The sequence below is a fragment of the Rhineura floridana genome, chromosome 12, assembly GCF_030035675.1.
Source record: "Rhineura floridana isolate rRhiFlo1 chromosome 12, rRhiFlo1.hap2, whole genome shotgun sequence".
Classification (NCBI taxonomy): Eukaryota; Metazoa; Chordata; class Lepidosauria; order Squamata; family Rhineuridae; genus Rhineura; species Rhineura floridana.
This window is the reverse complement of record NC_084491.1, coordinates 665,584-691,666: the sequence shown is the minus strand read 5'-3', so window position 1 is coordinate 691,666 and position 26,083 is coordinate 665,584. Positions and strand designations below refer to the sequence as shown.

Here is a 26,083-nt window from a genome sequence, read left to right as displayed (position 1 = left end):
TCAGTCATTCAAACGCTCAGCCAATCATCCAGCATTCTACTGCTCATCTACTCCCCCCTCCTCTTTCATTCCACTTACCATGTATCTTCTATACAAACAGCACTTACCATATTTACATTAATACAGGAACATCACAATGTCATCCTATTGTCATGGATAGATCATGTTCAGATTAAGATGATCAGTCCCAGAGAAGAATGGAATCCAATGGTTCCTGAATGCCCTGGGAGGGTTTCCAACAGATAAAGCAAGTGACCCTGTTGAAGCCCTTGTCACATTGTGCAACAATAAGATGCATCGGGCTCTTGGCATCACTGTCCCTGACCACCCTCTGGAGCCCATTTTGCATCTCGTTACACCAGTGAACTAAGGCTTGACAAACATTTGAGCACAACTGGTAAAAGACATACTGTGAAACCAACTAGGCACAAATGAAACTATGTAACTATGGTTCCTGTGTCATGGTGAGAACTGTGAAGAAAGCCCACTTCTCTGCCTCCATTGCATTCTCAAGTAGCCATCCAATGGAGCTTTTTCATATTGTCTGAGATCTGTTAACATCTATTTATTCAGACCCTTTGGAAGCCCACTGTGAATTGTTTGCCAGGCATACTGAGGGTAAAGTTGGTTGCAGTCTTGACACCACATCCGCATTCACTGCAAACTCCAGTTTCAGTTGTTGAGGCCTAATAATATGGACAAGGTCCTTGCAATGACTTATCCAGTAATGTGTCTCCTTGACCATTGACCTTCTTTGTTTATTAAAGCTTGCCGAGGGGTATGACCTAGACTCTAGGGTGTGGTCAATGCATCTCTGCAGCAGGAAGTGGTCCCAGCCATCCTGAAAGAGGCAATGATCCAACCGCTCCTGAAAAAGCCCACTCTGGACCCATTGGTATGTGGCAACTACTGCCTGGTTGCAAATATCCCCTTTTTAGGGAAGGTGAGCAAGAGGATTGTGGCACAAAACTGCAAGTACTCTTGGATGAAACAGATTATCTTGATGCATTCCAATCTGGGTTCAGGCCTGGTTGTGGGACCGAATCAACCTTGGTCGCCCTGATGGATGACCTTTATCAGGAGAAGGACAGGGGGAGTGTGACCCTATTACTAATTAACTTCATTAATTAACTGCAGGCATTTACCCTGTAAGCTGAGAAGGAATCTAGCTAAATAGAATACCTTAACAACATATGCAAATGGACCTATGCAGGAGCTCCAATCAAGAGGGAGAAGCTGGGAAAGGAAAGGACACACAGCAATCTAAAATCACGAGCTATTTCCTACCTACTCATGCTTCAACCCCCCCTCTTTTACATTCTTCAGAAGCACTGAAAACAGCTAGTGCCCTCCCTTATCCGCACGAATGGACATTAGAGCAACCTTTTTCTTTAAAAAATACGTGGCTAATATGGCTACCAAGTGTCTGGCAGAGGAGCTATTAGATGCGGGCTTCAATTGCACAACTAGCACAAAGAATGACGAAACCCCCTCTGAGATAATCACAGTTGATGCATACTGCGAGTCGCAGAGCAGCTCTCCACTGCTCCAAGAAACATACCATGAGTCACACTATTCTCCATCTGTGTACGCTGGTAGCGCAAACCCACCTTGCTCCAGCTGGCAAGAACTTTTATTCAAAGAGATGTCCTTAGTTAAAGTATTCATTGCCGAAACGAATAAGCTACTCACCACTTTGGTAGAATTTATAGCTCCTTTAACTGCACAACTCAGTTCAGGAAATAAAATGGCTGCAACTCTAACTCACAACATCACCTCTCAGACTTTGAATATAGAAGGCGCCGATAAAAGCAAGGATAAGAAAACACCTCCTAGAGGAAAACACTCTAGTCATGGGAGACAGCAGAAATTACTGAAATCCAAGAAAACAAAGAATATTAAAAATTACAAATCTCCCCCCATCAGAAAAATGAACTTTAATCCACTGTTCAGACTTCTGGAACACATCCCCAAAAACCAAAGCAACAAAAAATCCATGCATAGCAATACAGTGCAGCATGATTCTACCCTAAAAACAGGGGACAAACTCCTTAGAAAAGAACTTGACAACAGGGAAAAGGAAAAAAGCTTTTTACCCCAGTCCTCCCATGTAGTCACTGCACTGATAGCACATAAAACGCCACTCCCCCCCTGGAAACTTGTTCTCCAACCTGGGAAATTAGTAGTGTCTTACCATAAGTGGGAATCAGGATACTGGCCCCCTTTCCCTAGCATACAATTTTTAGACAAATGCTTTGCACAATCCCTTCATCCACAACATCGGACCAACTATGTAAAATCCTTGGTGAACATATCCAGCAAGGCAGAACACTGCCGTTTAATTGTCACTTTTCATTCGCCGATCATTGCCAGTCAGATATACTATAAAAGGAAGAATTTTGAAGAAAACGGATTAACTATCCATCGCTATTACATCAATACTGCTCCCCCTTCTCCCCTTTGGACTTATATCCCTCAACCCAACTGGATAAGTTTCTCCGAGACATTGTCAACTGCAACTGATGATACGACGAATCCTCCTTCATCTAGCTTTTCAACGGAATTCTTACCAACGAACTCAAACAGCTGCAATCAAGCCTTCTCCACTCTCACACATGAGTTGGAACCGGAGGAAATCCACTTAATGGAACTATACTCTCAATTTTCAACGCCTGAGCGCTCATTGATCATCAACAAACTCCAACAATTAACGTAGAGCCTAGCGAACATAAAACTGCGTAAGCATACCACGGAAAAACATAAGCCCTCTTCTTCTCCTGTATGCGGCTTCAAATCAGCTAACTTAGAACATCCGAACAACTGTAATGTGGCTAGCAGAAAGTCATCAGGCGCAGTCTTCCTGGACGTATCAGGTGCCCTTAATAAAATCAGTGAGTGTCACTGACACCCCTCTTGTAAACCAACCTCCTTATTCGGGCCGGCACAGGACTTACCTTCTCCACTTTCCTCCCCAAGCAACAACACAACACAGTCAACCCACCTATTACGTATACTTTCGTGGAATATAGCAGGATGGAAGGCCAAACAAAATAACGCAGAACTATCCAACTACCTGAAGCGTCACGACATAATCCTCCTTCAAGAGACATGGCATACCCAAGAGCTGATTCTGGATGGTTATACCTCCTTTACACTCCCAGCTACACCCTTGGTTAACAAGAAAGGAAGAGCAAAAGGTGGGTTGGCAATACTAACCTCCACCTCTCTGTCAGCACACTACATTCAACTTCACTCCTGCAATGACCTAGCTATGGCTGCCCTATTGAAATTCCACGAAACATCACTTCTATTGATCAACGTCTATATGCCCCCTTGCACCGGTAGGGAGGCCACTGAACATCTATGGGACGTACTAGATTCTTACATCACAGAACTGGAGTCGTGGTATCCCAAAGCTTCACTAATCATTATGGGTGATCTCAATGCTAGGATTGGGCCCAACAATGATGCTCTCCAGACATCGAACTTATGGAGGGGAGAGGACAATCAACATCTCCAGTCAAGATTTGACCGAGCCTCCAAGGATTCCAGAATCAACCACTCGGGTATCTGTCTCTCCCGTATAGTCCCGTATATAGATCTCATGAACTTGTCATGCTGAACGGGCTTAACATACTGGATCAACATGCTGAATACACATATATTTCTGTAAGAGGAAGCAGTGTAATAGATTACGCGATAACTTCTCATCACTTGTTACAACAAATAGTGAAATTCAGTGTAGAAGAAAGACAAGATAGTGATCATCTTCCGTTGCTTCTTTCAATGCACCTGAAAGATAAATGTCGAGTAGTAAAGGAGTACAACCCAAAAGCAAACGCAGCATATTTTACACACAGGAGAACAATCTGGTCACCCCAACTAGCTTCAAAACTCGGCATCCTGCTTGCCTCAGTTACAGCTCTGGACATACAAGAACAAATAATGAAAACAGACAATCATCATACGGCCCTTACAGAGTATGACAATTTGATTGAACTTTTAAATCCCATCTTACTTCCAAAAACCTCAGCCCCAAAAAATTCTGTATGCACTGGAACTCCTAGATGGTACAATAAAGAATGTTTGTATTTTAAGAGGCAATTAAGGCAGCTGTATCACCAATATCGACAGGCGAACGCCAGTACCTTGCCCCCAGAATATTATAATCTCAAACGAAATTATAAGTCCCTTATAGCAGCCAAAAAGCGACAGGAAACACAAAAAGGATGGAAGTCTCTGATTCTGGCGTCAAAAACCAAAAACTCTTTAAAAATTTGGTCATTAGTATCAGGTGAAATCAGGCCCATAAATTTGGCTCCATGTTATATTCCTGCTTATATCTGGGAAAAATATTACACAGAAATACAAAAATGTACCTCTGAATGCCCCCAGAAACCACCTTTTGATTTTGATTTCCAAGCCCTACCCAGCTGGCCTCCTGTTACTCCGAACGAAATAACAAAATTAATAGATGACCAAAAAAATGGCAAAGCCCCTGGTTGTGACAACATACCTCCAGAGCTTCTGAAGAACCACCGTGAATGGTGGGCCCCTCTGCTAGCCAATTTATTTACATTGGCTAATAATACTGGCAGCACTCCCGAAGCCTGGCACAAAGCCATAGTAATTCCCATATATAAAAAAGGCCCAAGAGAAGATCCATCAAGCTATAGGCCAATAAGTCTTCTTTCTATAGTAGGGAAATTGTATGCCGCTTACTTGAAAGTTAAACTGAGCGTATGGATGGAGGAGGAGAACATCCTGGGATGTGAGCAGGCTGGCTTTAGGAAAGAGAGATCTGTCATGGAGCACTGCTTAATTTTAAACCACTTGGCAGAAAAATACAAAAACCAATTGGGAAAACCCTTACATGTGGCTTTTGTGGACCTAAAGTCCGCGTTTGATTCTATCCCTAGAGACATTCTATGGGATAAATTAGCCAAAACATCCATGGATAAAAGATTACTCTTTCTAATATATCAGCTCCATCAGGAGACCTGTATGCGAATACGATGCGGATTAAATGGGGGCTTGACCAACTCGATTCCATCCATCAAAGGAGTCAGACAGGGATGTGTACTGGCGCCCCTATTATTTAATCTCTTCCTAAACGATCTAAGGCCCAGGTGCACCTCCCCTAATCTTCACTCGCCCAAATTAGGCGGGTATAGGTGCCCCATTCTGCTTTATGCAGATGATGCCGCTCTTCTAGCATTTTCCAAAATAGGCCTTAAACGCATCTTCCGAGTCTTCATGAATTACTGTTCGGATAACCAGCTCACTATAAACTTTTTAAAGACCAAAATATTAGTCTTTTCAAACCGCTCTGTTGTAGCGGAATGGACAATAAATGGGCAAAAAATTGAGCAGGTTAAAAGCTATAAATACCTAGGTATAATTTTTCATCATTCCCTTTCATGGAACACCCATATCCGAGCGGCGGTTGCAACGGCCCGCTCATCCATGAAACGCATTCTCCGCTACTATTATGTCAAAGGAGGGAAGTTTATCCCAGCTGCCATACAGGTTTTTAGATCAAAGATAATCTCACAACTGTTATATGGTGTCCCAATATGGATTGTTGATTTCAATGCCTCCGTAGAGGCGGTACTATCTGTTTTTGTAAGACAGCTCTTAGGCTTACCAAGGTGTGTGCCAAACGCAGCCCTCAGACTCGAAACCGGCCTAGCCTCGATTGAATGCCTGGCATGGTCCTACGCATTCAACTTTTGGTGTAAGCTATCTTATGGCCCAGTAAGTGTTTTTTTAAATGCAATCTGGAATGATTCATTTATATCTAGCTGGACGAATGCATTTCATTCCAAACTGCCAAAATTAGGGTACTCGTTGGCATACATATCCCAAATAGAACCAGCAATGGCAAAACATATAATTGGAACCAGACTCAGGGATATAGATAGGCAAACCGCAAATGCAGCAGCCACCAAAGTATGCTCTCCGCTTTACCACAATCTAAGCTTTGTTACAAATTCTCACGCTCGTTACCTGGAATTTTTAACTATTCCCAAATTTCAACACGCCTTTACTAAGGCAAGATTTAACTGTCTCAACTCAGCAGTCCTGGATGGAAGATACCGAGGCATCCCCCAAGCCCAACGGATTTGCCCTTGTATACTGGGGGAGATAGAAACACTGTCCCACGTTTTATTTGCATGTCCAATATATCTTATGGAGAGAACCAAATTCTTTCATCCCTTTACTAAACGGTTTCCTAACAGTCCCCTTGAATGGCTGTTGGAACAACTACTGAATGGCTCAAATAGGTATCTCACTCTATCGGTGGCCAAATTTATCCATGTAGCTCAACTCAAACGCGCTAACTTTGTGCCCTGATGTCTGACATCTATAGACTGTTTAGCTATAAACTGTTTAGTCTTTTTTACTTATTTGTCTTTTAATATTTATTTTACTATTTTTACCATTTTCTTCTTGTACTTTATGTTCTGTTCCGGGTCTTTGACCGCAAATAAAGATGTTGTTGTTGTTGTTGTTGTTGACCCTATTATTCTTATTTGATCTCTCAGTTGCTTTTGAGCCGACTTGGTGGGATGGGTATTGGAGGCACTGTTTTAGTGGTTCCAATCCTATCTCCAGACTCAGATAATAGCATTGGGTGACTGTCTTTCAGCCCCCTGGCAGTAGTGCTGTGGAGTGCTGCAGAGTACCATCTTGTGGTCAATGCTGTTATGAAGTCTTATGAAGTGTTATGAAAGCTGTATGAAGTCTCGGAGCAGTCATTTGGAGATTTGGGGCGAGGTGTCAGCAGTACATTGATGATGCCCAGCTTTATTTCTCTGTACTATCTGACTCATAAGAGGCCAGGCAAGCCCTGGAGTCAGTGGTGGGCTGGATGAGGGCCTATAAACTGTCTGAATCTTAGCAAGATGGAGGCACTGTGGGTTGGTGGTTCCCAAATTCAGATAATTGGTCAATTGCCTGCTTTGGATTGGGTCTTACTCCCTTTGAAAGAGCAGATTCATGGTCTGGGGGTGCTCTTGGATCCATCTTTGTTGCTAGAGGCCTAGGTGACCTCACTGGCTAAGAATGCCTTTCAAACAGCTTCAGCTGGTAAGGCAGCTATGGTTATTTCTAGACTGGGATCGCCTGACTGCTGTTGTTCATGCATTGGTAACCTCCAGGCTGGATTACTGCAATGCACCTTATTTGGAGACTGGAGCGGCTGGGAAGCTGAGAGGACGCTGCATATCGAGCTCCCAGATAAAACAGCTAAAACAGTAGGCCTTACTTTATCTGTATAGGGATTAAGGGTTTAATTAAATTGGCAACTTTCTTCACCACCCTATTGTAAATCTATTAGCAACTCCCTACCAGTGCTGGTATGTAAATCTACTGATATTGGCTTATAAACATCGGCTGCAAGACTCCTAACAGCGTATTAGCTTAGCAGATGCCCCAGAGCTGTAAGAGAGAAGGAAAATACAGCTAGCTTCTAGCAAGCCCCAATTAACAGACAAACTATACCAAGACTTGTTTTTTATCTGTGATATTAACATTTTAAGGCCTGGACAAATAAAAGATTTAAGATATAACAGTTTGCGATTTAAAGGAGAAAACTCCACAACAGCCATAATGGTCCTAACAAGGCAGAAATGCAAGGTCTTAGGTATTGTGTTGAACACCGAAGAATTGCTGTCTCATACCAGGAAGAAGCAAGCCAAAATAACGCGTTATTTTAACCCTAACAAAAACGGAATTAAGATAGATTCGGTGACCAAGACAGAAGATATCTTGCAATACGACATTCCAGCAAACAATTGGAGTATAACTTAACCTCCCACTTTGCCCACTAAGCAATGCAGAGACTGGCTTACTAAGTATAGCCCAAGAACTTGCAGAGGCAGAGAAGGGAGGTGATTTATTGCGGTCTGTGCAAGAGATTAATTTATCTGCAATAAGCACAGATAGCTCAATGCCCTTACTTGAATCTTCAGATTGCTACAAATCCCCCATATATACAACTGTGACAAAAGACCCGGCGACTTTTATGCCCAGGACAGCTATAATGGACGAAAGCTGGTGCCAGGCAGTGACTGACTCACTAACCCAAATCTCTAGATTTGTGGCAGAATCAAATATGTTGCTTACAACACTCGCTAAACTCATAGCTGAGAAGGGAACTTACTCCAGGACGGAGATAAAGAAATCAGAGATAGCCACACAGACTTGTCAGACCTTATTGCTGTTAAAACACCCCTCACAGAACAATAAAAGGAAGAAGAACAAATCAAAATCAAATCCCAGCCTATTAAAAAGAGCAAAAATATTAAAACCACTAAATCCCATCGCAGATGTTACATGAGGTTTGATAAACTCTTCAGGCTCTTGGTTACTCGGAAAGTGACAGCCAAGAAAAAGAGCAGAAAGAGAAAGAAGAGTAACTTAAAATCTAAAAAACTCTCAGACCATGATACTCACCATGTAATTCCATCTGAATCTATACAAGATCTAACAACTCTGGACGCCCAAATGGAAGAACACAACTCCAGATCTCAAGACCCGGATACACTCCAAATGCGAAGATTAACAAAGAGTTTAAGCAATACAAGTCCTACACCTCTTGTACAGAAGTCGACAGTTTGGAATTTAGCTCTAAACAATAAAATGCTGGCTATAATAAATTATCCCAAACCGAAAGGACTATTAACGCAGAGAGAAAGGATACACCATTTTATAAACATCGTAAATGAGATATCTCCAGGAGTAATTCGTAAAACAGATATTGCAAGCATTGATTATCTCTTTTATAATTACATCAAAGCAAGAGCCATGGTAACATTCCACGGAGAAGATAAGGCTAAACGTCTCTATAACAAGAGAGAATTATTTGCTGAATACAAATTAGGTATTACACGGCTTTTTGAAAACCAAGGCTCCCCTTTGAGATTAAGAGTATCTATTCCAAGCAGCATGAATGCCCAAGTTGCAGCACAATCTATATTTACTACAAACAACGAAAAGAATGATATAATTACAGAACCTCAACAATCCACCTCGGAAGAGGGTGTTTTCCTATATCCCATGGTTACACAAACTATGGAGACACATCAGATACCTGCATTACACGAAATAGCTGTGATGCCTCCAGAAGCATTAGAACAGGATGTGTGAACCCATCAGAAAGGGCGGGGAATTATTGACCTGTCAATGTTAAGTAAAAACTTCATTCCTGAGGAGCGAATGCTTTTGGAATCGTATGCCTCTTTGACGCCAGAAGCTAAATCCTATATAATGAACAGCCTTGAAAATCTTATGACAGCCATAAACAGTCTAAGTTCCACCGAGGGCCACCCTTTTTTTGACAATGACAGACCGATTATCGCCAATCAAGAAAAGAAAGAGATCATACTTGCAAACACAAACTGACTAATAGCGTCAAAAGCTATCCATCAAGTAAAAATCATCTCTTGGAACATTGCTGGATGGTCCAACAAAGTCCAACTCCCGGCGTTTTTGAATAATCTCTCACAATACGATGTCATCCTACTCCAAGAAACCTGGATGATAGAAGATATATATTTTGATGGCTATTCAACGTTCCAATTGAATGCTGTATTAAGTAAAAGGGGAGGAAGACCCAAAGGGGGTGTTTGTATTTTTATTTTGACAAAAATTAAGGCTAGATTAACTAATTTGAAACCACTACATGATTTGGCTGTGGCAGTATTGCTAAGCTTGCCACAAATCTCTATGCTGGTTATAAATGTTTATATCTCCCCTAGTCGCAACAAAAGTGCTACCATAAAAAAATTTAAAAAATTAGAAGCCTATCTAGATGAGTTAATAAAATGCCACCCGGAAGCCCTGCTAGTGTTAGCTGGAGATTTTAACGCCAGGATGGGTTCATCTGACCAGGCACTGTTTACCAAATTTCAATTGGAGGTTCCATTACTAGATGGCCATATTAACATCCCCTCTAGACAATCTAAAGACAAGGGTATAAATCGAGCGGGGCTGAGTATAATGCAACTAACACTGAAACAAAACCATGTGCTTTTAAATGGTCGTGCGAGAGGTGATTTGGAGGGGGAGCTGACCTACTTAGCGTCCAGGGGAGCCTCTATGATAGACTTGATGTTTGTCTCACAAGAGCTATTCCCTTTGGTCGATTGGTATAAGGTCAAGCTCCGACCCGAAAGTGTCCACTCCCCGATAACCATGATATTTTCTTGGAATAGTGGACCCCTTTTCTTAACACAGCAAGCTTTTGACTCAAATGAGGTAATCATACATCCCGCCCGGGTAAAATGGGTACCTAAACTCGAGAAGGAGATTCAAAACAGCTTAATCTTACCCGAACTATTAGCCAAAAAAACTCAATTGTTGACAACATCTCATGCCACTGAGGTATATAACTGTTTCCACCATATATTGAGCAAAATTCGGGAAATGATGGTCAATAACTCCAATAAATTTAAGACCAATCCAGGCAGTATAGTTTATAAAACAAAGCCATGGTTTGATCAGGAATGCCTAGTTAAGAAAAGACAACTTATGGCCAGCCACTCCACCTATAAAAACGCTAGGTCGCAGCAAAATTTGGATATATTTTGTAAGACAAGACAGCAATTCAAAAGCTTAATAAAAAAGAAAAAACATTTAGCTTTAAAACAATCATGGCAAAGCCTGTTGCAGGCCTCTAAGTTAAAAAAAACCCGACGTTATTTTGGCAACAAATAGCTCAACAATGGCCTAAACCAACGTTTAAGCTCGATTGTGCAATAGCACCCACTGAATGGGAATTTTATTATACTAACTTATTTCAACATTCTAGTACTAGTCTATTGATTTCATCTAATTCTCCAAAGGAAATTCCAGTCTGGCCGCCTGTGACAATCAACGAAGTTTTTGAACTTATAGGCAACCTAAAACCTAATAAGGCCCCTGGCCCAGATTGCATACCTCCAGAAGTCTTTAAGACAAATGCCGAGTGGTGGGCCCCAATTCTTGCCGTATTGTTTACTATGATAAACACTACGATGCAAATCCCTGATGGTTGGGGATCCGCAATTATAATACCTATTTACAAGAAAGGTGCCCACTCGGACCCAGCCAATTATAGACCAATCAGTCTACTCAATATAATAAGTAAATTGTATGCTGGTTATCTCTACGATAAGCTATTAGATTGGACAAATCAAAAAGAAATACTAGCGCCAGAACAAGCAGGTTTTCGATCCAGACGCTCAACTCTTGATCATGCGCTTGTCCTTCAGCATCTGGCATTTAAGTATAGCCGCAAAAAGGGTGGCGCCCTTTATGCTGCTTTCATAGATCTTAAATCAGCATTTGTCCAGACAAGACCGAGACGCTGTTGGTGAGTGCCTTCACTGCCCAGATGGAGGATGTTCATCCTGTTCTTGATGGGGTTACACTCCCCTTGAAGGAACAGGTTCGTAGCTTGGGAGTCCTTTTCGATCCTTCCTTGTCTCTCGAGGCCCAGGTGGCCTCGGTGGCACGGAACACTTTTTACTATCTTCAACTGGTAGCCCAGCTACGTCCCTATCTGGACAGTGATGACCTCGCCTCAGTTGTTCACGCTCTGGTAACTTCTAGGTTGGACTACTGCAATGCGCTCTATGTTGGGCTGCCCTTGAAGATAGTTCGGAAACTACAGCTAGTCCAGAATGCAGCGGCCAGACTACTGACGCGGACCAGAAGGTCCGCTCATATAACACCCGTTCTGGCCCGTCTGCACTGGCTTCCTATTTGTTTCCGGGCTAGATTCAAAGTGCTGGTTTTGACCTATAAAGCCCTACACAGCATGGGACCGCAATACCTGGTGGGGCACCTCTCCCAATACGAACCTACCCGTACACTGCGCTCGACATCTAAGGCCCTCCTCCGAGTGCCATCCCATCGAGAAGCTCGGAGGGTGGTGACCAGAACTAGGGCCTTCTCGGTGGTGGCCCCCGAATTGTGGAATAGTCTCCCCGATGAGGTACGCCTGGCGCCGACGCTGCTATCTTTTCGGCGCCAGGTGAAAACCTTTTTATACTCCCAGGCATTTTAAAATGTATCTTAATAATTGTTTTTATCGTGTATTTTAAACAGTATCTTATTATTGTTATATTTCGATGTTGCTTGGTTGTTGTTTGTTGTATTGACTTTTGATTCTGTTATATTTACTGTATTTATATATTTTGCTTGTTTTATCTTTTATGTACACCGCTCAGAGAGACTTTTTGGCTTAGGGCGGTATATAAATTAAATTAAATAAATAAATAAATAAAATAATTTGCCTAATATCAAGGACTAGACTCTGGTCTAAATTGACTGAATTAGGTATTGACAGTCGCCTATTAAGGCTGATACAGGGGCTTTATGAAAATACATATTTGCAAATTCGTTGCAATAACAAAGGGCACTTAACAAACCCAATACCAACTTTTAAAGGGGTGAAACAAGGATGTATACTCTCACCATTATTATTTAATATATATATAAACACAGTAGTGGAAAGCTTGGCCCTTACTCATTCACATCCCCCTAAATTAGATGGTTTTTCAAGACCTTGCCTCCTTTACGTAGATGATATAGTTCTTCTATCTTTAACTCCTATTGGTATGAAAAGATTGCTGAGGTCATTTGCTTCCTTCTGTGAGAAGGAAAAATTGGTAATCAACTATCAAAAACCAAAAGTCCTGATCTTTACAAGGAAAAGATCAAACCATGTGTGGAGAATTAACAACCACTGCATAGAACAGGTAAAAGTCTTTAGATACCTAGGTATTCTTTTTCAAACATCCGGCTCTCAGTTAATGCATTTTAAACATTCTATTTTAAATGCTAAACGGACAACCAAGGCCCTATTAGCATTTTTTTATAATAAGGGTGGTCAATCTGTCCCACCCATTATAAAAATATTCAAAGCAAAGGTCATCCCCAATTAATGTACGGAATCCAAATAAATACTGATGAGAATGTTTCAATTCTAGAATCTGTTCAGAACTCTTTTTTAAGATCTATACTGGGAGTACCCACATGTATACCTAGCTATATATTGAGATTGGAAGTTGGACTCCAATCCATTGAATCCCTCGCCTGGCAAATGAAAATATCATTGTGGTTGAAGTTATTATTCAACCCGAATGGATTGGCCTCACATGTTTTAACAGATACCCTCCATTCTCCTTGGGTGGACTCTATACTTGACAAAATAGGCACTTTGGGATTCTCCTTACCTTTTATTATACAGATGGGACCTGAATTAGCAGGGTCAACTATTAAACAACGCCTCAAGGACATCGATTTTCAGCACCACCTACTGCAAATTAAAAATCATAGATATAACCCAAAATTTTGTACTCTAATGCCATATCTATCTATTCTAGAATTACCCAAATATAGAAGAGCATTTACTCTACTTAGGTTAAATATCTTGCCTTCCGCTCTCTTAGAGGGCAGATATAATAAAATCCCTTATGCTGAAAGGATGTGCCCCTGTGGAGCGGAGGAGATAGGAACTAACGAACATGTATTATTTCGCTGTGCTTTCTACCGGGATCTAAGACAACATTTAATATTACCCATTTTAAAGACTTTACCTGGCAGGACCGAAAGATTTTATGCAGACTATCTGCTAGGTGATTTTACACCCCAGGTTACCCTAGCTATGGCTAAATTTAGTACCGTGGCAATTTGCCGGAGAAAACTGTGTGTGACTTGACTAGTTGTACTTTTAAAGACTTACCCATATATTTTAAATAGTCAGTTTTGGATATTCTTCTTTTGTATTGTTGTTGTATGATGTTTTTATTTATAACTGGTCATTGACTGTAATAAAATTTTTTTTAAAAAAAATGCACCTTATTTGGGGCTGCTATTGAAATTGGCCTGGAAGCTGCAGTTGGGGCAAAATGTTGTGGCTTAACTGCTCACTGGGGCAGGCTATCACCAACATGTTACGCCACTCCTTGAAGAATTGCACTGGCTGCCCATTTGCTACTGGGCCAAGTTCAAGGTTCTGGTTTTGGTGTACAAAGTCCTATACAGCTTGGGACCAGGATACCTGAAATATCGTCTTACCCCTTATATACCAGTCAATCACTATGCTCTGCAGGTAAGAGCTTCCTGCAGATACCACCTTATCAGGAGGTCTGTTCCACACAACATAGGAAGCGAACCTACCCTTTGGAATTCCCTCCCCCTTAAACAAGCGCCATCTTTTTGGTGCCTTTTAACAAGACTTTTAAGTAGAGATCTTATCCCAGTCTGCATCTGTGTTGGAATTGCTTTTTAAGGTGCTTTTAAGATGCTTTTATTGCTTGTTATTTGCCACCCTGGACCAATGGCATTTGCAAATCCACCCATCCTGCATTAATATGATAGATGATAGGTGGTGGTTGCCCTGTCAAGGCAGGCTGTTTTATGAGGCTTGGATTGGTGGCACCAGCATATACATTTCCATGCGCGCCAAGCAGCTTAGTGATCCTCACACACCAATACTGGCAGAATCTCCCATGCACCCAGCAAGTGATGAGCTCTGTTTCCAGAATAATGCTGGCCATGCGCTGCTCTGCCACCAAGCTAGGCCAGTGGGCAGGGAAGTTCCAGTGCTGGTGAGAAATTCACCAGACACCAACCACGTGTGCACCAAAGTAAGGGCTTCTCAAATGATCTCGGAAAACACGCTATAATGGCCATTGTGTGATTCCATAGCACTGGAGATTAGAGCATGATATGCCCTACACACCTTGCTGGGCCATTATTTCTTTTCCTCCTCCAACTTCCTTTTTTAGAAACAAAATCTAGTTGGGGGTTGGAATGCCACCTCCTATTTTTATTTTATTTTTTTTAAAAACTAAAAAAGGCAAAAGTAGAACAAAGAAGAATACAGAATGGCATGGATTGTAACTGAGCTTTTATTTATTTCTTCTTGCAAATCATTGGCTCCCCACAGCAAGCAATTAAAGGAATTCCCATCTGCTGCATCACTGTGGGAGGGAGGTGCCGCTCATCATTAATTGAACACATCTTGGTTTATAAGCTGCATAGGGTTGCTTTTGCCAACCGCCTCCACCACCCCCCTTTAACAGCTGGTGGTGGTGAGGCCAAAAGGCTTGTAGCCAAAATGCAAAATAAGAGGGAAATATCAGCAGACTTGGGTGGGGCAGAGGAACTCTCAACATTTGTGATTGTACAAAAATCTTTAGAGGGAACAGTCTTACGGGGCAACCACTCCTCGGAACAGCCCAATGAGAACTGAGCATCTTCAGTGGTCACAGACTACTGAGTGTGTTTTGGGGGAGTGTGTGGTGGAAAGGGAGAATGGAATGGAGTCTCCTGAAAGAGAACATGATTGGCATCCTACTGGAACACAGAAGAACAATCTACCCACCAGCAACAGTTTGTTGTCGATCCCACTTGTGAGGTACTAACAGCTGTAATAGGAAGTCACCAACTTTGTCCATGTTCAGGCCAATATATTTCCATGTCAACATTTGCAAAAGGATCAAACTATGGCTCAATGAAGGTAAGGTAGATTATGGACAGATGCTCCTCCCATGGCTGGGTTACTATTGGGTGGGGCACAAAGCTGCAAAAATGTGTAGAATGCAGAAATGTACTTGGCTGTGCCAGAGCTTGGAGAAGTTACTTTTTTGAACTACAACTCCCATCAGCCCAATCCAGTGGCCATGCTGGCTGGGGCTGATGGGAGTTGTAGTTCAAAAAAGTAACTTTTCCAAGCTCTGGGCTGTGCCACCCAACCCTATCTATTAGAGAGCACAGTCCCCTGTGACACAAAACACAACAGCTGAAAGCATCCTGATTGCATCACATAGCAGAAGGAAAGTCTTTGATGGTCTTCTTGTGGGATTCTTGTCATTCACTTCTGCTAACCTGAGTAATGACCAACAAAATTCAATATTTTCACAATTTGTGTTGTATTAGTTCTGCAGCACAACCACTTCCCATTCTTGGAAGCAGGAAGGAAATAACTTGTTTTCATGGCTTTTGCAAGCTACAGGTACGAAAGGGAAGTTCCAGAGATGACCACATCTTCCGCTACAGTCCAGTACATATGCGTGCAGTGCTGGTAGCAGAGACCACTTGACAGCAAGAGGAGCGGATTTGGGGGTTGGAGATCGTTTCTTCTGGAAAGAGACCAGCGTGCACTTTTTGTACAGGTACAACATCTACATTCATGTGCAGGGAGATGCTGTTGAGGAATGTGTCTGGTTTGCAAAGCTGGATCTATGACTAGCTATTTAAACATTGGCCAAGAGGTCCATAGACAGACATCTGGTTGAGGGTTTAATGTGAAAATGAGATTGTTTAGGATTCAACAGCCAGGGTTTCCTCTGAAGTAGAGAAGGAGGAAGAAGCTTGGAAAATGGCTAGTCCAAGAAAGACCCCAAAAACCCAGCTAGTCCAGCATTAGACAAGACAAGCCGGTGTCTCAGTGATCACGTCAAGAAAGGGGCAGAGTAGACCTGCTTATACCTTATCTTTTGTGAGAGCCGTCTCGGCAATCACTCTCGGAAGGCTACGGGGCAGACTATTTGATCAAAATGCGAGGATGAGGTGAGGCTTGTAGATTTCATCAAAAGACCCCATCTTCACCCCAAATTGTGAGCTCTGCTTTCTTAGAATGAACGGCTGGCTTAAACCACTTGGCCAGTTGCCTTGTTTGCCACACATATAATGTCCTTAATCTCAAACCCACAAAAAAAGGAAATTCAGTGTTAATTTTTTTGTGTGGTAATTGCCTGGGTGGAAGGGAACATGGAAGGGTTGCAGCGGCCTGGCCGTCTGCCTTGAGGCTGGAGCTCCAGCCTTGCCTCAGCCTGCCCTGCAAAGACCCTTCTGCTCACTAGGCATATCTACAGATTCAGACATTCCCTCCTCCAAGAAGACTCAGGGAACTGAAATTCAGCGGCTGGATACATAACACATATTTGAAGACATCTATGCACTTGATCTGCCTGCTTTATTTTTGCTGCATGTTTAAGGGTTATCTTGCACACCCCAGAACAAGTTTGTGGAAATCAAAAGAGGGTATAGAGGCAGAAGAATAAGATAAGGACAAGGAGCTGGGAGAGGGGGCAGCATGGGGAGAAGGCCTTCACTCAGCAAATGCTCCAGATTCCCTCAGCCTTCAAAGTGATCAAGGGAACTGCTTGTCTTCAGACAATGACAACCACAGACTAGCTCTTTCTTTTAAAAACTCTCCATGGCAGCTGTCAGAGAATGTATTGGTCATCATGCTCTGAATTTTCTGGGACCATAATGACCATGCAAGCCCATTTTCTGGTGCTATTGATGCCACATATCAGTCAACACAATGTGCACATGGAGCTGGAATCACTTCATTAGCGATTTGGTTTTTGTTAACATCTTGTTCTTTCAGTTATTCAAAACAGCTGCTTCTCTTTTCCCTGCAGGTGTTGCAGTATAAGGTCCATTGCCTGAATTCCTTCCCATTTTCTTCTCCCCAGCTCAAAAGCACTCATGGCCAGAGTTCCTGTGTGCCAAGAGGAGATGATGGACTTTTGCAGGTAACCATTGCAGGGTCACGCTATGAATCTGGGCTGAGTGTTCAGGGACAGATCAGGGCCTGAAACAGCTGCTAATTACTGCACAATGGCTGCAGCCTGCTTGTCAGATCCAGAGACTTCTTGATGATATGGACTATCTTGATCAGCTTCAATTCAGCCTTTGGCCTAGATATGGAACATAAATGACCATGGTTGTCCTGGTAGAAAATAGACAGTAGGACCTGGGCAGGGGGAATGTGCCCCTGTTGCTTCCCTCAACAGCTTTTGATACCACTGCCAATGATCTATTCCAGAAGGTGTTGCTTGGGGCATGTTTGTCCATAGGTTGGCCTATGGTATCCTTGGGGTTCCATCCAGTCCCTCATGGTGTTTATCATAATGTGGAAGAGGTCATCTAGAATTTTGGAGTATCATGCTGCCATTATGTGGAGGGCACTCCCTCTTTCCCTTCCTTGACAGTCCAGGAAAGCTTTTGGGAGTTCAAAGGCATCGTCTGGAGGTGGGAGGTGGACTGGATATGAGCAGACAAACTGAACATGAATCCAGACACGACAAAGATGCTTCTGGTCAGTAAAAATGCTGACTCAGGACCTCTGCCTGTGTCAGATGGGGTGGTGGCACTCCCCTTGGATAGTTTCATAGCCAGGTCTGCCTCTGGACCTGGCCTTAACCATGGGTGCCCAGGGGACAGCGATAGCCTTTGCTCAGCTGAGCCCTCCAGCATGGCACCTACATTCATTCTTGGAGGCTGCAGATCTGGCCATGGGCACTATTCTCGGTGGTAGCCCCCACCCTCTGGAACTCTCTCCCGTATGATCTCCGGCATGCTTCCTCTCTGACAGGTTTCCATAGAGCTTTAAAGACCTGGCTCTTCAGGCGGGCCTATAATCTTGGGGTGGATTAGCTTTCTGTTGTATATATGAGATGTGGTGTTATCAGAGATGTTATATATTGTAATTTATAACTGGATATATTGTTTGTTGTATTTTAATTGTGTTGTAAGTCGCCTAGAGTGTCTGTATAGTCAGACAGATAGGCATCTAACAAATAATTTTATTATTATTATTATTATTATTATTATTATTATTATTATTGTCAGGCTGTAATCCTACACACACTTACCTGGGAGTGAGTCTCATTGAACTCAATAGGACTTACTTCTGAGTAGACATGTATAGGATTGTATGGATCATTACATTTTGTCTGCATTTCTGAAGTATGTTGTACCTGTGGAAAAGTGTCCAAAATCTGGCAGCCATGTCTTTAACTGGAGCTCTTTATAGGAAGCATATGACTCCCTAAACAATGGCTTCCAATTAGTTTCCAGGCCCACTTTAAAGTGCTGGTAATAGGGTTGTCAGGTTCAGGGCCTGAGACTGATCCTGTATCTTTAGGAGAAGAGAAAGTCAGCCAAGTGCAGGTGTTCTTGCAACCCTGTAATGGGAAAAAGCACAAGGTGGAATTCTCCTTTCCCCCTCCACAACTGTTAAAGATACAGAAGACCTCTTGGAGGCTGGGCCTGGCAACCAAGAGGTCTTCTGTATCTTTAAAAGTTGTGCACAGGGAAGGGAGAATTCCACCTTGTGGTTTTTCCCATTACAGTGTTGCAAGAACACCTGCACTTGGCTGACTTTCTTTTCTTCTAAAGATACAGGATCAGTCTCAGGGATTGAACCTGGCAACCCTAGCTGATAATATATTTAAAGCCCTATACCATTAAGTACGAGGGTGTCTGATGGAGTGACTCTCCCCACTTGCCAAAGCCGTCGACAGAGGCCCTTCAGTGACAGATATGTTGCGCTGGGATCAGGAGAAGGCTTTGGGACCCCCTCCCAAGGGAAGTCTGCCTGGCCCCTTCAGATGCCAAGACCTTGGCTTTTAGAAAGGCTTTCTAGAAAATCAGTCAAACGCAGCTGCAATTTTTTAAAAATTGTACTTCTTAGTTACATTTCAAAATATAAATATCTTCCCAAAAGTGGCACATAATAATATAGATAAAAATATTGTAAAACAAACCTTTCAGAAGTGTTTTAAAACACACATCAGCATTCTCAGTTCTAATGACACAGAAAGAGCAGCATGATCGCTCTGTTTCATCTGAAATGCCTGAATCTTGCTGATCCTCCCCACCACACACCATGAAATTTTAAAGACAATGGATTTTACTTTGTAGTGTAACGGAAGGTAAACTATTTCCTGTGTCACGTGGCTAAGCCAGGATTCTTGGCCTAAGCTCACTCTGGAAACTGAAGCAAGCCCACCAATGTGTTCTTCTGATGCAAGCAAATGTATTGATAAATGTAAAATACATGATACTCGTAATGATTATTACTTTTGCGGAACAGTATCTGACCTGCTCTTCTTGCTTATTGGTTACAGTATGAATGACATGCGGTTTTACGAAATGGACCAGCCTTGTCTGACCAAGGTAACGAACTTCGCTGTATTGTTTCTCTTCCAAAAAGATCACAAGCACAAATTAACACCCGAGAATAGCTAGGGCAGCTGGGGAGCAGGCAGCAGCAGACTGGCGCTGCAGGGGTTTCCAGCAGTCACCAAGTTCCTTCCAAGGAGGTCTGTTACTCAGCTCAGGCCAGACAACGGCTCCAAGCTTGACCTGTTTGCCAAAGAGTGGGAAGCCTTAAAGGGGCAGTCCCCTTGCAGGGTGCCTAGTGCTCTGCCGTATCCATGGCCTGTCGCAACAAGCAGGCCCTGGAAAGTGGGAGGGGCTTGATGGAAAGGGGGCTGGTTTCTCAGCTCAGGGCGTGCCATCCCCATAGATCATAGCAACTGAGGAGGCTGCTGACTCAGGCCATTGGTCCACCTTCTATCTCAGTACTGACTGGCTGTCAATGCCTCCCCGGGTTTCATGGGTCACTCCCAGCCCTCTCTGGAGATGCCACCGGGACTGGGCCAGAGACCAAACAGCTGCTCTGCCACTGAGTTGTGGCCCTCCTCCAGGTCAGGGAGCTCTGCTCATGGGGCTGCTGGCTGACTGGCTCAGGGTCATGGCCTGGGTTTAGGTTCAGCACTTTGCGTCTTGTAGAGCTGAGTTTTCTGATCTGGCTGTTGTTGCTTGGGGTCCAGGTTATGACATCCTTTTGTGAGAGAGAAATACTATACTTATCCCACCAACTGCCGTCTATTTCTGTGTGGCCACATCCTTGCATCTCACCTTGTCAAAATAGGGTCATAACCTTCTGATAGGAAGAGGAATAGACACTCTAGGAATTCATCTGGTGCATCATAGTGGAGAGGGTGCCAAAGTCTCCGTACAAGAGGTTGCAAAAATTAAGTGTTGTTTTTCTGACCCACCACTGTGAGTTTATGTCTTCATGGCAGCAAGACACTGCACTCTGCTGAGCAGCCACTTAATGCTCCTGAGGGGGGGCAGTTAAGAGAGATTTCAGGGCCAATAGGCTTGCAAAAACCCATCTGGGATTTTCCTCCTAGATGTGAGAGACTTCTTGTCCCTAGGTGGGCAGAAGGCAACTTTAATACCTCTGATGCTGAGGCTGAGAGCTTATCAGGAGACTGCAGCTGATTTCTCTTTTGCTCCACAGAATTCCTTCCCAGGACTGAACCATCATGCCGGTGAAGTGGGCATTCAAGTGAAGATCAGCAGCAACACTTCCGTCAAGGGCTTCCAGAAAGCGGTGGTTATTGTGGTTGCAATTGAGAAAATGAAGAAGCACTCAAACGCCAGGGGGGTTTTCACGGATGATGATCTGATGGACATCATAAGCTCTGTCTTAGGTACAATCTGGAGTATTGACTGGCTGCCATCTTGGTTCTCTCATCATGGGAGTCCCCAGTGAGGATTCTCGTGTCTCTTCTTGCAGGTGGAGGGCAAAGCGCTTTATCCCAATTATTGGCTTAATTGTCGGCTAAGCTTTGGTTTTAGGGGGAAGCCAGAGGAAGCACAGCCTTTGGCTACAGTGACAAATGTTGTGCTAAGGAGGACAGATAGAAACCAGGGCCCTTCAAAAGTCCCAGTGTTTCCTTTGAGGTGGAGCAGCCCACATAGAGATCTGGCACTAAAAACAATAAACAAAGGAGGTCTAACTTGGTGGGTGGCAGCAGCAGGGAGGGAGATGTGTCTCCTTGAAAGGAGCTTCAAGCAGAACTGCATTTCAAGTGACAAATCTTGACCTGAGATATATTTTTCTTTTTCAGAACCAGTTGATTTTGACACCTGTGAATTCACATACACAGCAGATTCCATCTACCAGTTATCAAGGGCCATCTCCTGTAACATCCAAGATATTGACCACAAGTTCTTTGTCCTGAATGAGCCTGCCCAGCTGGTGGCACTGCACCTACAAGGTCCCAACATCAGCCAGGCAGGTAAAGTGGCCCCACAGTTGCACTTCCTCATCCACCACCACTTAGGGTGGGTCAGCCCTAGCCTACCTGACGCATATCTTGTTATCATTTCCCCGTATTTTTCAGTGAGACTAAAAATGTACGTCTACCGGCCGAAAACTAAGGAAGGCATTGGAAAAATCCCCATTGCACTGAAAATCAAAGGGGAGGAGCTCTACCTGTCTTGTGTGCAGAATGGAGGGCAGCCAGTCCTGCAGCTGGAGGTGAGTCACTCCTTTGATCTGCTGCTGAGGAGAGTGTGTGAGCCAGGCCTGGAGGTGGAAAAGCTCACAGGACTCCATGGCAGATTCAAGGCTCTCTTTTGCCTTCTCCTGCTGGAGGAGGGCGCCTCTGAGGTGCTTCAGGACTGAAAGGCAGGTAGGAAGCTAGCAGGGCGTGGGGTTTTTCCAGTGTATTGCACTCTCATGCTTGTTCGACAGAAATCATGGGTGTGTCCTTGACACAATGAGCTCCTGGCCCCCTGGGAGCAAGTTCATTCACTTGAGGCCAAGAGAAGCTGACAGAGGCAGAGATTTTTGTGGATGAAGCCTTTGGGGATGTTACAACTGTATTCCACTCGCAGGATGACAACTTCCTTGCTGTCATGGAGACTGAGAATCTCGTGGAAGGAGAGTGTCCCTCTGAGGAAGAGGGATACAGTCCCTTGATGGAGACTCATTCCTTGGGGGACAAGCAGTTATTGTATTGTGCAGTGGATACTTCTCCAGGGGAGGTGAAGGGATCCTAGTTATGGGTTATTTGAGCACTATGGACATAGATAGGTGGGTGTGAGATGATCCAGCTGACATAGTGTATTTGGACTTTCAAAAAGCTTTCGATAAACTATCTCACCAAATACTCCTGAGTAAGCTTATCTGTCATGGAATAAGAGGTCCTCTTGTGGATCACGAACTAGGGAGCACAGCGTAGGAACAAACAAGACAGTTCTCACAATGGAGGGATGTAGAAAGTGGAGTCCTGCAAGGATTGGTATTGGGACCTGTGCTTTTTAACTTGTTCATCGTGGTTAGAGTGATGGACTGGGACCTGGGAGACAAGGGTTATGAAGTTCACTGTGTGACCTTGGGTAACCTACCACACAGGGTTGTTGTGAGGATAAAATTGTTTGTATGGTATCTTGAGGTCCTTGGAGAAAAAGTGAGAAATAAATGTAATAAACAAAATAATAAATAGGGGTGAGTAGGAAAGTGTCCAGTTTTGCTGATGATACTAAAATATTTGGTTAAGACAAAGAGGGATTGCGAAGAGCTCCAAAAGAATATTTTCAAACTTAGTGAATGGACAAATGCTATTCAGTGTAAATAAGTGTAAAGTGATGCACTTCAGGGCCAAAATTTAGTTTCATGTATACGCTCATGGGGTCTGACCTGCCGGTGACTGACTAGGAGACCTTGGGGTTGTAGTGGATAGCTCAATGAAGATGTAAGTGTGTGGCAGCTGTGAAAAGGGCAAATTCTAACTGTTGGTATCATAACATTATGCAAATCTATGATGCAACTGCATTTGGAATACTATGTATCATTCTGGTTGCCTCACCTAAAAAAAAAAATTGTAGACTTGGAAAAGGTTCAGAAAAGGGCAACCAAAATGATCAAGGGGATGGAGCAACTTCTCTTTGAGGAAAGGTTGCGGCATTTGGGGCTTTTTAGTTTAGAGAAAAGGCGGGTCAGAGGAGACATGATAGAAGTGTGTGAAATTATGCATGACGTGGAGAGGTGCACAGAGGAAAGTTTATCTCTCTCTCCCCATAACACTAGCGCTGAGGCGCATCCAGTGTTGTAAACTTTAGGACAGATGAAAGAAAATAATTCTTTGCACAGCACATAGTTATGCTTTGAAATTCGCTTCCAGAGGAGGCAGTGATGGCCACTGACTTGGATGGATTTATAAGATTAGACAAATTATTGATAAGACTATCAGTGGTTACTAACCCTGATGGCTCTGTTCTACTTACACCGTCAGAGGCAGGCAGGATGCTTCTGAATACCAGGAACTAGAAACTGCAGGCGGGTAAAATGCTTGTTGCACTCTGGTCCTGCTTTTGGGCTTCCCTCTGGGGCCTCTGCCTGGCCACTGTGAGAACAGGAGGCTGGACTAGATGGGCTCCCTTTGGTCCGATCCCACAGGTTCAGGATGAGTGCAGAAAAAATAGAAGTCGATAGCAGGGTGAGGGAACGCCCTCAATTACTCTTTAAGTGGGCTGTCACTTCTAGAAGATTTTAAAGCACAGCATGTACATTCATTGTATGTGTGTTTTTTTTCCTCAAAATCACCCCAACCATTTTTAATTGAAAAAATTGTTCCAGAGAGACAAGGAGAGGTGGTCTTGTGGTGCAATGGGGAGACAGCCAATCACTGGCTTCAGCAGCAGATGGGAAGAAGGGGCTTCCCCAGAACAGTTGATCTGTCACAGAAGGTTCTACTGTGTGTCTGAATCCACAGCAGGCTCAACTTCTCAAGTTGTGCGTGTCTCTAGACCCAGCACCGGTGCCCACATGTTTGACCTTAGGCCAAACGGAGGAATGCTGAGAGTCTCTTCCTTGCTTCCCCCAATAACATTTTCTTGAAGTAGGTGCATGACGTACAGTTATCACTATCAGCATGCCTCCCATTCAACAACAGAGCGAGAGTGAGCGCAACCAATGGAGTCTGTAATGAGGGACAGGAAAAGGCTGAATGATGCCATGAGTCTGTCTGCTTCAACAAGATGTCAGTGACAGATATTTATTGATTTAATTCATTTATATCCCACCCTTCCTCCCGGAAGGAGCCCGCGGGAAAAACAGGACAGAGTTGCGGGAGGGCAATGGCCAGGTGTCCCAAGTCGCCCCAGCCTGGCCCTTGTCATTGTGGCAGGCGGTGACTTGGTCTGAGGGTCCCCTTCTGCAGCAGCTCTGGAAGGAGACTGGGTGTTGCGGAAGATGGCCACTACCACTCTGATGCTGCTTATGCACAGATTCCTCTGAGTGAAAATGGGTACAGCCACAAGGATGTTTAGTTGTAGCAGCCATGTGAGGAGATCTACCTCCCTTTGTAAGATGTAAAGCTTGAAGAGGAGGGGAACATTTAAAGGGCCAGAAATTGCAGGTTGTCAAGGTTTTGTGTGGTGTTGGGATAGCTAGAATATAGGACTTTGTTGTGGGGTTTGTGCCATGGCTTGGGTGCATGACCAGGTCACCCTACCAAGCCCACACCTCTCACTTAGTAGAGCATATCTCTAAGTGTAATCTCCCTTTTTTCACCTGCAGAAAGCCAACATTCAAGAGAAGCTTGACAAATCTGAGAAGGGCCGCTTCCTTTTCTACAGAGTTGACATTGGAAACCACACCAGGTTTGAATCGGCTGCCTTCCCTCACTGGTACATCTGCACCTCCGCTCAGCCCAATGAAGCAGTTGGCATGACAGACCGGCTGGGAGAAGTCGCTATTGTGGATTATGATCTCATGTAGACAGAATCCTTAGGTGGACAGCGAGCATGTTTCAGCTGTTAATCTGCTCTCCTGTATCTAATGATGGCATATGGTCTTGTCTAGCAATGTCTCAGTATCTCCAAGGCCCATACTATGTAAAGTCTTTCTCAGGAAGGAACTGAGCATCTCCAGGAAAACAGGCGAAAGCACTTGATGATGAGAAAACTCTTTATAAGACCTTTCTTCACTGCCCCTCATGCATCTCTTCTATGTGACAGACAGACAGATGCCTGGCAGACCATGCTGAATGATTCTGCCTTGATTGCAGAAAGTGGGGAGAATGGAATATCATGGGGGGGGTCTAACCAACTCAGAGTAAACCCACTAAAGGACCAAAGTTAGCCATGTTAATCTCACTAAGCTTACTCTGAGTAGCACTACCATTGAATGCAGTATTTTACATTGGAATTACACTCATTAGTGTAAATGAGAAGTTATATTTATTGAAAGTATTTATTAATAATGTAATAATTATTTTTGCCTGATGGTCTCGGTTCCATTTTAATAAATGTTTCAGGCTTCAAGAGTGGCTTATGTTTCCTGTTCATAAATTGTCTCTCTAACATGCTGATGAATGTGCCAAACAAAAGGAAAATGAATTCACCAGCAGCAGACCAAGAAAGCAAGAGGTTGTGTCTCTTTGGTCGTTCACACAGAGCGGCTGCGCCAGAGCCGAGGCACAGC

General features: G+C 43.6%; 1 protein-coding gene across 2 annotated transcripts; it reads left to right on the top strand.

Annotated features, from left to right (window-relative positions):
• The first annotated feature begins 7,154 nt into the window (after window positions 1-7,154).
• On the top strand, window positions 7,155-25,923 carry LOC133368377 (interleukin-1 beta-like). Of its 2 annotated transcripts, none has more exons than XM_061592549.1 (8): window positions 7,155-7,259; window positions 16,007-16,172; window positions 17,430-17,543; window positions 19,923-19,971; window positions 21,107-21,299; window positions 21,720-21,890; window positions 21,996-22,132; window positions 25,178-25,923. In XM_061592549.1, exons 3-8 carry the CDS (start codon window positions 17,497-17,499, stop codon window positions 25,376-25,378), a joined length of 798 nt encoding a protein of 265 aa, XP_061448533.1. In that variant the 5' UTR covers window positions 7,155-7,259; window positions 16,007-16,172; window positions 17,430-17,496; the 3' UTR covers window positions 25,379-25,923. The 2 variants fall into 2 exon arrangements, with proteins under 2 accessions (XP_061448533.1, XP_061448535.1); XM_061592551.1 differs by having other exon boundaries at window positions 7,180-7,259; window positions 16,013-16,172.
• The last annotated feature ends 160 nt before the right edge of the window (window positions 25,924-26,083 follow it).

What these genes read in the sequence shown, in the direction of transcription:
- LOC133368377 (XM_061592549.1), top strand. Translation starts at nt 17,497, where the DNA reads ATGGCCAGAGTTCCTGTGTGCCAAGAGGAGATGATGGACTTTTGCAG. An exon ending in CATCATAAGCTCTGTCTTAG is followed by an intron (nt 21,300 to 21,719) that starts GTACAATCTGGA and finishes TTTCTTTTTCAG; the next exon opens with AACCAGTTGATTTTGACACC. An exon ending in AGCCAGTCCTGCAGCTGGAG is followed by an intron (nt 22,133 to 25,177) that starts GTGAGTCACTCC and finishes TTTCACCTGCAG; the next exon opens with AAAGCCAACATTCAAGAGAA.